Source organism: Microcaecilia unicolor, chromosome 1, assembly GCF_901765095.1.
Source record: "Microcaecilia unicolor chromosome 1, aMicUni1.1, whole genome shotgun sequence".
Lineage (NCBI taxonomy): Eukaryota > Metazoa > Chordata > Amphibia > Gymnophiona > Siphonopidae > Microcaecilia > Microcaecilia unicolor.
The window spans coordinates 327,459,622-327,474,161 of record NC_044031.1 but is presented as its reverse complement, the minus strand read 5'-3'; the positions used below and the strand labels follow the sequence as shown (position 1 = coordinate 327,474,161).

At 39.2% G+C, this 14,540-nt stretch overlaps 1 protein-coding gene across 1 annotated transcript in view; it reads left to right on the top strand.

Annotated features, from left to right (window-relative positions):
• The first annotated feature begins 12,190 nt into the window (after positions 1–12,190).
• GCM2 (glial cells missing transcription factor 2) overlaps positions 12,191–14,540 on the top strand; it is a 30,115-nt gene continuing 27,765 nt past the window's right edge. The window contains exon 1 of the mRNA XM_030190054.1: positions 12,191–12,289. Coding sequence (XP_030045914.1) covers positions 12,191–12,289 — 99 coding nt within the window. The remainder of the gene's footprint in view (positions 12,290–14,540) is intronic.

Genomic DNA, 14,540 nt, shown 5'->3' with positions numbered 1-14,540 from the left:
TTTTAATTTAAATTTTCCAATATATCACCACATAAAGTGAATTTGCAATCGGCATTATTTAACATTAGGAAACAAAAATGATAAGTATATATCTTTACAGCCCATTTGTCCACAAGTTAAAGAAATTTGATTCCAAGATTAAGGAAATTAAAAAAGAAAAAAAAATACAAAAATTAATAATCAATAGATGCTTCCTCTGGTTCAGACCCCAGCCTGCTAAATTAGGGAAGGTTTACTATATTCACATCAACTCTTGCATCAATAAACTCTTTCAACTGTTTTGGATCTACAAACTGAAAATGTTTACCCTCAAGCACCACATTACAAAAACAAGGACATCGCAAAACAAAATTTGCTCCCAATGCCACCACCCTGGGGCGAAGTTCCAAAAAGGCCCTTCGTCTCATCTGTGTAGGCCGTGAGAGATCTGGAAAGATACGGACCTTTGAGCCCAAAAACAGATTTTCTAAGTGTCTCCAAGAAAGTCGTAGTACGGCATTCCTATCAGGCTCCAACGCAAAAGTGGCAAGCAGAGTTAACCTCTGAGTGACTATTTCTAATGAGCTTTCTAGGAATGAGGTAAGATTCATTCCCTCCCCTATTACGGGGGGGGGGGGGGGGGGTTCCCACCTCCACTCCAGTACTCCCGATGTAATAAGCCTGTGTAATGGGAGGGAGTGAGTCCTTGTCCATTCCCAGGATGTCCACCAAATATTTTTTAACCATCTCCAAAGGAGAAATTAACGGCGATTTGGGAAAATTAAGAAACCTAAGGTTAAGTCTTTTAGTCTGATTCTCAAGGTATTCTAGTCGTTTATGTAGGAAATTATTGTCTTCAACCAAAGCTGTTTCTATAGATCCCATTTCTTGAATTTTGATATCCACACGTTCCAATTTCTGGGTTTGCTGTGCAGTCACTTGTGCTTGAAGCAGGGCAGCCTCAAAAAGAACTTCAATATCAGAAGAATTCTGCTTTAAAGTAGTTTGCATAGAGGTTTGGATATTGTAAACCATGTCCCATAGTGACTCCAGCGTCACAATTGCTGGTCTAAATACTCCACTAGCCACAGGAGGAGATTGAGATAGACTATCAGCCCGAACTAACTTGGAAACAATAGCTTGAGGCAATACCTTTGAAGCCTGTTGTAATAATGTTTCCCGAAGTTGAGAATCTATCTCCGTTGCTGCAGTCACACCCTCAGACAGGACCAGCTGAGCCACTTCGGCGTCTACTACTACTACTATTTAGCATTTCTATAGCGCTACAAGGCATACGCAGCGCTGCACAAACATAGAAGAAAGACAGTCCCTGCTCAAAGAGCTTACAGTCTGTCTCTGTTTGAACAGCCAGCAACTCTCTTCCAGGCTGGGGAGGTGCAATTCGCTCCACAGGGCTCAAGGAAGCCCCGTTTCCACTCTCAATCGACTCCGAAGGGCCGAGAGCTGCAGTGGGGGTCGAAGTTCCCTGAGGACCCGGTTGCTGCCTGGGAAATTGCAGGGTTGTTTGTTTCATCATCGAGGAGGTCACAGGAACCGAGGGAAATTCCTTTACCTTCCCCCTCTGCTTCCCCATGGTTAACGAGGCTACAGAGGCACCGAGAGAAACTCACAAACACAGCAGCCTCCAGAAGCAAACACAGGTGCATCTATTCACAGCGCCATCTTGGAAGTCCCTGCCATATTTAAGATTTAATAATGGTTTGGTTACCATAAGGCACTCCAGAAGAGAAGCAACATTTCAAATATACAAATAACAGCATAAAGTCCATTACCTGGAACAAATGTCCCGTGGTCATGGCATAACTGCAACCATTTATACTTGCTTCTGTAAGGGGAAGTTTTTTGAACTTGTGAATTTCTCTCTCATCTCTCCAGCGGACACAGTGCAAATATTGCGGCTGTATGTAAAGAGCCATGTGCAAGTCTCGTACCAGAAAAAAATGGAGGTAATAAATCATATATAGGTCATTTCAACAATAAAGAGGTTTATAGCTTAGAAGAATGGAAGGTACATAAAAGGGAAGACATTTTTTGTTAGGTTTTTTTTTTTTTCTTTTAGAATTTTTTTGGGGAGGGAGGGGTTTAGGCTGTTAGACTGTGTATTGCTTTTCTACATTATGAGGCTTTATTTTCTCTAGGCCTGTGCTGTTAGATTCCCATTCCGCAGACTGCAAAAACTGTGGAAGGGAGGGAGTTTGAAAAAAAATTCTCATTGGGACAGAGTGGAGTATTGCCCAGGATGGACAGGAAAATAATGTTATTGCCACCTAGAAAAATTATTGCAGCTCTCTCAGGATATTTATTTGGCGATTTGCCAGGCAAAGAAGAAAAAAAATAATAACAAAAAAAAATCTGTTGCCTTTAATAAAATAACCTTTTATAGACTGTGTCCATTTCTACTGTGAATTACTAAAATAGGGTTAACATTTTTTTAAAATATGTTTTTGTTACATTTGTACCCCTTGCTTTCCCACTCATGGTAGGCTCAATGCCATGGGCAATGGAGTGACTTGCCCAGAATCACAAGGAACTGCCTGTGCCAGGAATCAAACTCAGTTCCTCAGGACCAAAGTCCACAACCCTAACCACTAGGCCACTCCTCCACTTTTAAATAGGCATCTTGATATGAGGGTGTCACACATCTTGATAATATGTTTTTTAAATGTACTCCACAATTAATAAACTGACAATAAAATCTAACACTGCCAGTGTACTAATAACAATAAGTGCAGTTATGTTTTATAAAAATGTTTAACCTTCTCCAAGCTGGTCAATTTGAAGGTATTTTCCTCGAATCCATTTAATTATGGATCCCTTATTATAATTTTTTTTTTTTTAATGGGAAGACATACCACACTGTATTTAACAAAAAAAAAAGTTTTTGGTGCATTTTTCTTTTGTTTTGCAAATAATAAGATCAAGAATCAAAACAATTGTGCCAAATTTAGGAGATTAGGGGGTCGTACAAGAACTGTATCAAATAAAAATTTTCGGCGCCAATACGCAAAAATATTGATTTCTCCTGTAAGGGGTGTTATGCTAGGGCCGGAGAAAGAGGCAAACATGCAGAAGGGGAAGTCTGGGGCTTATTTTACCGAAAATTAAATTCGTAGGAAGAAAACGGGAATGAATTGTCTCAGCAGATCTTTCTAATCCGTGAAATACATTTTGGAAATGTTAAATTTCAGTAAATGAAACATTTTTCTGGCTGATTTAAAGAAAATCGTGGACTTGCAATGCCGGCACCGCTTCAGGGCCATACATTTCATACAAGAAGGCACAACGTACAGTTCAGACCAAACTAAACTGGAAGAAACATGTGTTTCAGCCGGATTCTGTTTAATCTCAGCTGGACTTTATGCAATGCGCGTCTGTCCAATTTAGATTGTAAGCTCTGTTGAGCAGGGACTGTCTTTTCATGTTAATTTGTACAGCGCTGCGTAAGTCTAGTAGCGCTATAGAAATGTTTAATAGTAGTAGTAGTAGTTGAAGGCAGCGCCGGCAATGAAAGTTACATTGTTAAGCTGTATGTTGTGATCATTTAAGAAAAAAATTGTCAATAAAAATATTTTTAAAAAAGAAAAAAAGAAGGTCTATGATTTTCTTCCTAAATCATCCAGAATTATGTTTGCTTTACTTGAAGCAGTGTCGACATTCAATGTCTATGGTTGTAGGTCAGGAAGCGATTATGCTTTTTTTTTTGTTACAAGATATGAGCATTTTTTTTAACAAATAAAGGAGATAATTTTTGTTTGTTTTTAATATTAGTAGTAGTAACATTTTTGATTTTCTGAAACACATATTTTCAAAGGTAACTGTGCCCTTGGTCCCCCTCCCCCCGATGGCGTTCCGGATATAAAAATAATTCTCTCGTGCTGTTTATTTTTGTACAGATCTTCCATAAATAGGTGCACCTACTTACAATATATATTATTGAATTTCACCCCCGAGTATTATGTATGATCTCTTCCCGAACACGTCGGAAATTTTATGTTGATAATATAGTTCAGCTGCTCCTTACAGCCCAATTATTTGACACTGGGCAACTAGTTAAGATTCGGATTCGAGAAAAAATTTTAAACCTTTGCTTTGTATAATGACGGAGACGGTTTTTCTTTTACCACGGTGAAAAGTTTTCCATTCTGTTATTGTTCGTTTCCTAGCCTCCCTTTTTTTCTTTATTATAAAAGCAAACCACTTTCTCTTTGTGTGTATTGTGCATGTATTACAATAAAAAGGAAACGAACGGTATAATTTTTAAGTGCACGTACAACGGTCTTCTGTTTGTAAAAATGCTTTCTTAGTTTCATTCTGGTTGCTCTGTGCCAGTTGAAGAGAAATGCAACATGCATATATGTGGCTCCCTAGCAGAAAAGACGTTTGTATGATAGAACATGGAGCCTCTGGACTCTCAGCTGGTAAAAATGGCAAGCCATCTTGTTAGCACTGCATTGTCTTACATGTGCAAACTTCAACTTGTAGCTTTGATTTTTAGAACTTCAAATTGTTTGGGGACCACATTATCATAGAGATTAGCTGAGAAGCTATTATATACTCCCTTGAGTTGTCTGACGTCTGCAAAATGATAGAGGACTGGTTCAACTTCTGTTGAGGAGTTGCTTTTCTTATTTCCACAACTTTCAGAAACAAGAGACAGGAAGAAATACTTGTCCAAAGACTTATCCCTTCCTCCCCCCCCCCCCCTTAAATAGGAATTTTGCTTTCATGATTTAATTTCCAAAAGAGAACAGTTCTATACTAACTGCTTTCCAAATTCTCTGCGTTCCAAAGTCAGAATGTTGTGAATCTCCCTTTTGTGTAGTTTCTTCTATTATAAACATGCTGAGCAACTGGGGGTGGCGGTGGGGGCGCACTTAGTGGAGTTAAACCTGGCCAACAAACTGGCTAAATGATAGGAAACTGAGGGTAATGGTAAATGGAGTCTACTTCGAAAATAGTGGAGTTACCAGTGCAGTGCTCCAGGGAATAGTTATGTATTCTGCTCTGTTCAATATCTTTATAAATCAGGTTGCAGAGGGGCAACATAATGCAAAGATGTGCAGCAGGGACACTGTCAGTGAAATAGGAAAAAAAAAAAACGAGACTGTGATTTAAAAAATGTTGGAGTGCTTAAGTGTCTGGCAATTAAAATTTAAGATAAAAAGCTGTAGTGTCATGCTTTGGCGGATAGAATTCCAAAAGAACTAATACTTGATGGAGAGTGAGCTACTGATCTTAAGGCTGCAAAATAGTGTGACAGGGCAGTTCCCATAGCTAGTGGAATATTTTATTTATTAGGATTTAGCTCACACCTTTTTCAGCACTAGCTTAGGGTAAGTTACATGCAGGTACATTAGCTATTTACCTGTCCCCAGAGGGCTTTACAATCTAAGGGTTCCTTTTACTAAGCGGTGGTAAGTGCTATTGCATGCTTCCTACTTACCAAAATGCATTACTAGGGGATGCGCTGAGGTGCCCTGCAGTACTTTGGGCATCTACACATGCTTCCCCAGCAGTAAAATATACTTTGTATTTTTTAGTGCTGGGGGCAAGTGGAAAGTAGGCATGCCCAGCACTAATCGGTTAGCGCAGTACATTGCCGCATGCCAGCTGATCAGCACATGGTTAGCTCATGAGCCCTTTCTGCCTACTAAATAGGTGTCAGTAAGAGCTCATGTGCTAACAGAGTGGAGTAGTGGCCTAGTGGTTAGAGCACCAGTCTTGCAATCCAGAGGTGGCCAGTTCAAAGCCTGCTGCTGCTCCTCCTTGTGATCTTGGGAAGTCACTTAGCTCTCCATTGCCTCAGATACAAACTTAGAGTGTGAGCCCTCCTGGGACAGAGAAATATCCAGTGTACCTGAATGTAACTCACCTTGAGCTACTACTGAAAAAGGTGTGAGCAAAATCTAAATAAATAATGGCCACATGCTAACTTGAATAAAGGCACCTGGCCATTGATAGACATAAAATGGAAAGGTGGCCATTTTACAGCTGTGCTAAAAGTGGCTTGAGCACACATGTGCTCATTATTATGCAGCTTATTAAAAGACAATGGAGGCAGTGGAGGGTTAAAGGGTCCTTTAATGAAGCTGTGCCAAAAATTCACCTTAGTGCACCCTTACACTAAGGCCATTTTTATCACAGCCATGAAATGCTCAATTTCTTTTTTTGTATTAATGGCCATGTGCTAATGTTGCCTTTAACATACAGCCATTTTTAAAAATTACCACGTGAGCACTTAGCATCATCCATTTTATAGGCAGTAAAGGCTTAGGCAGTATTCCTGTGCTAGCCAGTTAGTGTGTGCTAATGTAGCTTCATTAAGTGTTTAGCGCAGGAATGCCTACTCTCCACTCCTCTTTAAAAATATATATATATTTCCATGAGTGGTTAGTGCACAGATTTGGCAGCTGCCACTGGATGCCTGAGCGTGTCCCACAGTACACCATTTTAAGCTGCATTAAGCATGCATTAGCACCTAACACAGCTTAGTAAAAGGGCACCCAAGTGACTTGCAAGGAGCAGCAGTGGAATCTGAACCAGGCTTTGCTGGTTGTTAGTCTGGTGATCTAACTACTAGGCTACTCCTCCAGTAAATATTGATAATAATAATATAGTAGCATCGTAGATGACAGCAGATAAAGACCTGTACGGTCCATCCAGTCTGCCCAACAAGATAAACTAATGGCATAAGGTATTGTAAGATTAATATGCTATATTCTTTATCAATTACCTATAAGGTAATACGATAAGCATAAGAATATGTAAGAAAAAGGGGAATTAAATACTATATTTGTTAAATTACATTAACCTGCACTGCAAGGTTTAAGGACATGTGCTCAGAACATAAAGACCATATATTTAACTTTAAAGGGTTTATTTACAATACAGGTAATGTAATAATGTTACAAGAGAGAGGCAGTTTTTAAGAATCTTTCACAACTGGAAATGTGCTTTTCAAGATATCAAGTCTGAATTATAAATTATGCTGGATATGGTAACTCACTTTGATAGAGTCTGCTGGTAGCTGGTTGGAGTGATGGAGATCCTTGCTGAAATAGAAGTCTTTCTTGCAGAGTTGTTGGAGCCTGGAGCTTGGAAGTCTTGTCAGAGTGTGTTTGAAATCCAGCAGAGAGGCAGGAGGCAGATCCCAAAAAGAGAGACTGGTCAGTAATCGATGAGCCAAGTGTCCAGAGAGAAGAAGCCAGCAGCAAGACAATTCAAACCCCTTTTTGTAGTAGCTGGTCTCATCTATTTTAATCATCTATTTTTAGTAACTGGTCACATGTTTAATGATCTCATCTGGACATCTGCTGGTCCATTGTCTGAGAGTAAGTGGGCTTAGATGGGCTTTTCAGTCTGAGTCTTTGTCTGAGAATAGGTGGAGTTTCACTGACTTTTGTTAGGTGTAGTAGCTGTGATTGATTCTTTGGAGATGTGTTGATGGACTTAGGTATACACCCAGCTAGCTTTTGTTATCAGTAGTTTCCAGAGGGAAGGGGGAAGATGAAAGCCATATATATATATATATATATATATATATATATATATATATATATATATATATATATATTTGTATCTGATCCAGCAAAATCAATAACTCTGACAATTAAACTCATATCATGCTACAGTATGTTGTGATACTACATGTGTATACTTGACCTTTGATTTGTCCTTGCCATTTTCAGGACACAGACTGTAAAAGCCTGCCTGGCAATGGCCTTGTTCTCCAACTACTGAAGTAGTCATCCAAGCCCCACTCCAGCCCATCCAAATCTGTCCAGCCATGATCAGGACACAGACAGAAGTCTGCTAGGCACTGGCCTTGCTTCCCAATTACCGGTGTTTCCATCTGCAAAGCTTGTTGGGTTCCCTGCCTTCTATACAGAATTTCTTTATGTTTATCATATGCATTTTTGAATTCCATTACCATTTTCATCCCTACCACCACCCATGGGAGGGCATTCCAGGTATGTACCACCCTCTCTGTGAAAAAGTACTTCCTGACATTATTCCTGAGTTGGGACCCCTGCAACCTCAATTCATCTCCTCTAGCTCTACTACTTCCCATCTCTGGAAAAGGTTTGTTTGTAGATTAATACCTTTCAAATATTTGAATACTGTTCTTCAATCCACTGGTGAAATCTCACCTGTGGCATGCTATGCCCAATTCTAAAGGACATATTTCTATCATGATACAAAAAGATTAGGAATGAAGTGAAATTTAAGGACACTAATATATAAAATCTAAAAGATGCCAATGCATTGCACATACAAATAATAAAGCTCCTCCATGACCCTAGTAATCTATTTTAAAACATTTACATTCCAAAGGCTGGAAACAGTATGGACTCAACAGAAATAATTTACATTTCTAAAGCTACCATAATATGCCATCAGGCATACATAACAGCACCAACAGACCCAAAAAGTTGAAAAATATGAAAGTAATTTACTAGAGTCTCTCTCCATCCTTGAAACATAAAGTACACTGATGAATAGAGCCCAAAGTAACAATCCACCAGCACAGACAAACAAAGAAACAACAGAGGTAGCACAACAAAAGAAAAATAAAACATCTTTAAGGAGTTGGACTCAAAATAATGGGAAAAAACTGGCAAATTCACAAACACAGTGGGAAACTACAAAAAGTTACTTCACCATCCACACACAAATCCAAGCCTGAAACAGGAATGACAAAAGAAAGACGGCCCTAAACCTAAAGATAATTGGAGTACCGCAACAGGCAAGATGGCTCACGGGACGCATTACAAAAAATAATAAAGCACAGCAGATACATTCAGATTCTGTAAAATGGAACTAGAAACAGTTATTTATCGTGGTGCATGGTGTGTTCTGGATAATAAGGTAGTAAGCATCATATCCTGTGGAACCTACGGCTATTACTACTTATCATTTCTATAGCGCTACTAGACATACGCAGCGCTGTATGCTTGAACATGAAGAGACAGTCCCTGCTCGACAGAGCTTACAATCTGCTTAAACACTAAACATATTGTAACCACAGAGAATGAAAAAGTTGTGATCACTTAAAGTAATTTCCATTCCCACTGATAAAAGGCTCAGTGCGAGCAAACTAGACATTCTGGAAAAAGGAAAACATTCCCATGTGCAAGAAAAATAGACAGTGCAATAAAGGAGAAAACCACAAAACATCTTTAGTAATAAAAGCATCTGTACCAATTTATTGATACAACAAAGATCATCAGATACCAAGAGGTGCAAGCAAAGACCATGAAACTGTAATAGAAAAAGACCTAAATATTCCATGTTATCAGATGTCAGAAGCCTAATTACAAAGAACTTGCAAATGTACCTCAATGTAGTGTCTGTACATCATTCATGCTATGAACTCCAGAAAAAAAATATCTTTGGCAAAAAGCAAGGAAGTCCACTAGCAGTAAATTCAAATCACTAAAATCATACCCAGCATAATTTGGTCAATGAGTAAGGTTCATTTCTGTCAATAAAAGGTATTTCTAATTAGAATTCTGCTGCATTTTGTTAATTGTCCTTAAATTCTGTTCAGAATACTTTCCCATTTTTAACAATATGAGGGTAAGTTTATAACAGTTCATCAATGATGATCTTAGGTCGGCTGCCACCCAGGGCGGATCGCTGATGCGCACCCCCCCCCCCCCTGGGTGCAGCACAACACCCCCTTCCGGCACAATGACACCCCCTCCCCCCCGTGCGCATCAACCCTCCACTGGGTGCATTCTTAGCTGCTGGGAGCAGCTGCACGGCTCTCGGCTTCGCTGGCTCCCTGCTCCCTCTGCCCTGGAACCTGTTCTGGGGCAGAGGGATCAGGGAACCAGCGGAGCCAACAGGTGCGTGGCTGCTCTCTGCACCCCTCCAGCAGCATGCACCCTGGGCGGACCGCCCCCAGCGCCCCACCCTTGGTACGCCACTGCAGGTCACCTATGTTTGGAGGTGGAGGAGCCACCTGGCTATTTTTTAAGACACGTAGGTGAATATGGGGATTAGTTACTAAGGTGCATTAAGGCAATTGCGCAAGCTATTTGCATTAATAGAGGAATAGTCTAATGGTTAGTGCAGCAGATTGAGATCCTGGAAAACTGGGTTTAATTCCCACTGCAGCTCCTTGTGACCTTGGGCAAGTCACTTAGGGCTCCTTTTACAAAGCAGTGCTACTGATTAGCATGCACTGAATGCAAAGAAACCCATGGGTAGTGCTGCTTTGTAAAAGGAGACCTTAATCCTCCATTGCCCCCAGCAGAAAAACTTAGATTACGTATTACATCTGGGGGCGATGCTCTGCAAGCAACACTTGGTATAGAGTCTCAATGATGTGTTAGATTCTGTTATACAGCTACCTCCTAATGACGGAAGCAAGAAATGCGGTCTCGCATTGAGGACCAGAATGAGTAAAGACAATCAGCTGAAGTGATTTACTGTGCACGCATCTTTTCGGTAGCCTTCCACAGGCAGAACATTGTTCCCACTTAGAATTACACCCGCATTACTTGTGATACAGTGATTGGACTAACAAATCTATGAGTGTGATAACATTGGATTATGGACTATACATGAAGCCTTTGAATAGAAGCTTTGCTTCACAAAGTTATGAGATAGAAGATCTCTATTATGGACCATGTGAGAGCAAGTAGTTCATTTTTTGTCTGTACAACATATGATGTGCAAGTCAATATATATTTATATACAGGGCATGCAAGGTTTGAATGATGTTTGGTGAGTGGTTGTATCGAAGTTTGTTATGAGGGATTATGGACACATGATGTTTAATAAATAATATTTATATATCAATGGTATTCCGGAGTACATTGAATGAATGCAATTATTGAGTTTGTACTCTTTTTATAGACTGTAACCCTAATTGGTAATCTTTTATTATTCATGTACTGCCTGATTCACTAAACTGCAGTGTGATTGGTAAAATACCAATTTTTCTCTATGTGTCTTTATAAAATATTAGCAGAAATCCTGCCTACACCTGTTTAGGAGCAGGCATAAATGTTAGCACAAAGTATGCACGAATGTGTGTATTTTATAAAACATATGCATAAACTATGGCACAGCCCATGCTTCACCCAGACTCATCCCCTGAGCTTGCCTCCTTTAAAGCTGCATACAAATGCACCTAATTGTACTGTGCAAACTTTTAAAAGTGAACTAATTTTCCAATTCACCTGCTTTATTGAAAGAAAGCAAAAACAACAAAACAGAAAACGTTTTACGATAAGCCAGTTTCAACATATGAAAGCCCTTTTATTGCCTTAAAACATATTTCACAGGCTAAAATAGTATGAAATTACCTCCTAAAAGTAGTACCTGAAAGCTTTTTTTGTTTGTTTGTTTGTTTGTTTGTTTGTTTGTTTGTTTTTAGTTATGCCATGGAGTGCAGTATGCAGTGTGTCACATACATGGACATTGTCCATCACGTGTGTCACACCGAAAGAAAGTTTGAGAACCATCTAGAAGAATGGAGGGGAAAAGGAGATATGATAGAGACGTTCCAATACCTCAAAGCTACGGTGGCCAAGAAGCAAACTTTTTCTAGTGGAAATTCTAGAGCAAGAGTTCAAAGGGCTGGCTACAGCTGGAAATATCTCTTCAAAGAAATGATGGTGGATACATGAAGGTCTTCAGTGGTGCGCTGGTATTCAAAACACAATGAAGCTCTGTAGACTTAAATAGCAGTGCGTAAGATCATAAAAGCTTTGTAGGTACATTATTTGTCTCTCTCAAATATAATCCTTTGTCACTTCACAGTTTCTCCAGCTTTCTGGTCTGCAAGCCTTTCCTCCTCAGGATGAGCATCAAGGTCCTTCACCTGTCTGCTTCCTATGGTTTGTGCCTGCAATGGATCAAACAACTCCTTTTCAGTCTTGACCCCTGCTTGTGTCTGGAAGGAGGAGTTAGCAGCAGCGGAGAGACAGAGAGATACCACTGCAGGTGCGATGCAGGGAAGAGGAGGAGGAGGAGGATGGCGCCCCTCCCTCAGATCCATAAAACCTTCTGCAGCCAGCAGAGCCCTCCTGTCCGGCACCCTCTGTCCTGCTGGGGTTTTGGGGTTTTTTGACATCTCTCTCTATCTGATAGGTTTTTAGGTGAGCCTTACCTCATCCCCACCCACTTCCCGACTGGTTCAAGGGCGAGTATCTACTCCCAGGAGCCGATGGTCATCATGTCCAGATCTTCGGCAAATCCGTTTGAGGACGCAGATTGTGTTTGCTCGTATGGGATGAAGTTAACCTGGGACATAAACGACCCAAAATTGCCTCAGGTAAGAAGGAAGGAGCACGCTTTATACGGCTAATGCTCGGGGCGCTCTCCTCTGAATCCTTTTTAAAGGATCTTAGCTCCATTCTTTAATCGATGGTTTGAAAGATTCGTGAGAAAACTACTGACATTGTCACCTTTGTGAGGTAATAATAGCTGTGATAGGAGGTGGGACATTTTTTTCTCGCAGGTTGTAGCGTGTCAAGAGGTCCGTATTTTAAAAGGCTCAATCTTGGGTGGGAAGTGGGAACGGGGACCTAAATACAAGATTCCCTTTTCATATCATAGTATATGAATTACTGATACTTCTACTACTAATCATTTTTTATAGCGTACAATTTACTCTTGGCTATATTTGTAGGGTACACGTTCATTTTCTACAAAACAGTCTCCTAAACTTTCAAATAACTGACAGGTAAGAATATTTCTACGAATGTATTTATTTCCTGGGCATTAATGGAAAGGAAAAAAAAACCCGCATCGGCTTTTGATGATCAAAAAACTGTGTCTTTCCAGATAGTTGCTAGAAAATCTTGACTACCTCTGGGCAAGAATTTTTGTCACGCAGCGGGATTATGGACATTTTATCTTAAATCATGCGGCTGTTAAAAGTAACTTCTGAACGCGCCTGATGGAAACAAATACCGTGTGGAAGAAATGTAGGTGGAAAATACCGCCTTTACTTTTTATTTTTCATTTAACTGGCTTTGAAAGCATAACATCTCTGAAAATTTGTCGCTCTGAGGTTCAATGGATGAAATTTGCCAGAACCTCAAACTTATATTACTGATTATTTAAAATGACATTGAAAGTATTTTAATTTAATTGATATTTTGAAATAAAAAAAAAAAAGTAAAAAATATAAAATGAAGACACAACTAGGAAAAGAAAAACGTATTCCGTTCGGAGTAGTAACCAACTAACCAGCCCATCAGATTAGGCAACATGGACTTGATGTACTTTGAAGTCACCAGAAATTTAAGTTTTACATATATTATTCCCGTTAAAGCAAAAATGGAAGATAGTCGCAAAAACAAACAAACAAAACAAATGGCAAACGCATTTTAACTGAGCTTGATGCGAATTATTTATTTATTCTAGTCTGCTGAGCCATTATAACCACTCACAGTCGACTCCCAACAGATTAAAACTACAAGGGCTACAACCAAATATAACTATAATTCATCATTGGCTGTAGTTTTTCCAAATGCTGACGTGAAAGAGGCACCTTGATACTTTAGAAAAGAAAAATAGAAATGTCTATTGGCTGGTATGATTCACGTGCACAAGTTTCTTCCCCTGCAAAAATTAAAATAAAATATAACAAAATAAAGGTTTAACATGAATGAACAACATTTGGTAGCTACGAAAATGGTTTTATCTTGAAGCTTAGGGGTTTCATTTGCGTTTTCCATCCTTGCAACCAAATCACCGATTAATCAATACAGGTTATAAACTAAAATGCCAAATAAAAGTCTTTTAATTAGTGAAAAAACATAGCCACTACCATTTCAAAGAAATAAGGACATTGCAAATATTGTTGCTAAAAGCTTTAATCCAGATATAAACATGATAAGTATTAGTAGTAGAATTGCAAAGCAATTCCATGCAGTGGGGATTTTAAGTTTTCTGGGAAAATACTATTTGATAATTAGCTTTAATATAGATATTGCTACCCTGAATATTTGTGAGCTGTAGGTTGAAAGGGTTGGGAGATGATGTATTCACATACCACTGCACATATATAAATAAAGCATAAATCATTTAGAAAAAATGCTAAAAATGTTAAAAATCATGGGTAAGAAGAACCCATCAAATCAAACACATCACACAAAATATATTTAATATTTTCAGCTGTTTTTCTACAAATTGGATCAGAAAATTGAAGACCACTGGACAAGGAACTTTATTCTGTGCATTTTTCACAGCCAGGCAGGCACTAATAACAATTTTAAAAGCTGTAATTCTTGGGTGAAATTGCATTTGGTTTTGTCATACTAGTTTTCTACTTCCTAGAGGCTAACACACCTGGATTCATTGTCTATTTCCTACCAAGATCCCGAGAGTCTTCTTCAACCACACCAAGTCAGGCAGCTTCCAACTTTTCCTCACTCTAAAAAGAAAACAGGAAGGATTTTTTTTTTTTAATTCTTTGCTCAGAGTAGCAAAGGAGGTTGTAACTTCAATTTTCTAGGCAGCACTTCTCAATCTTTTTGTGGCTGTGACCCCATGATTGTGGCCAAATAAAACTGTGC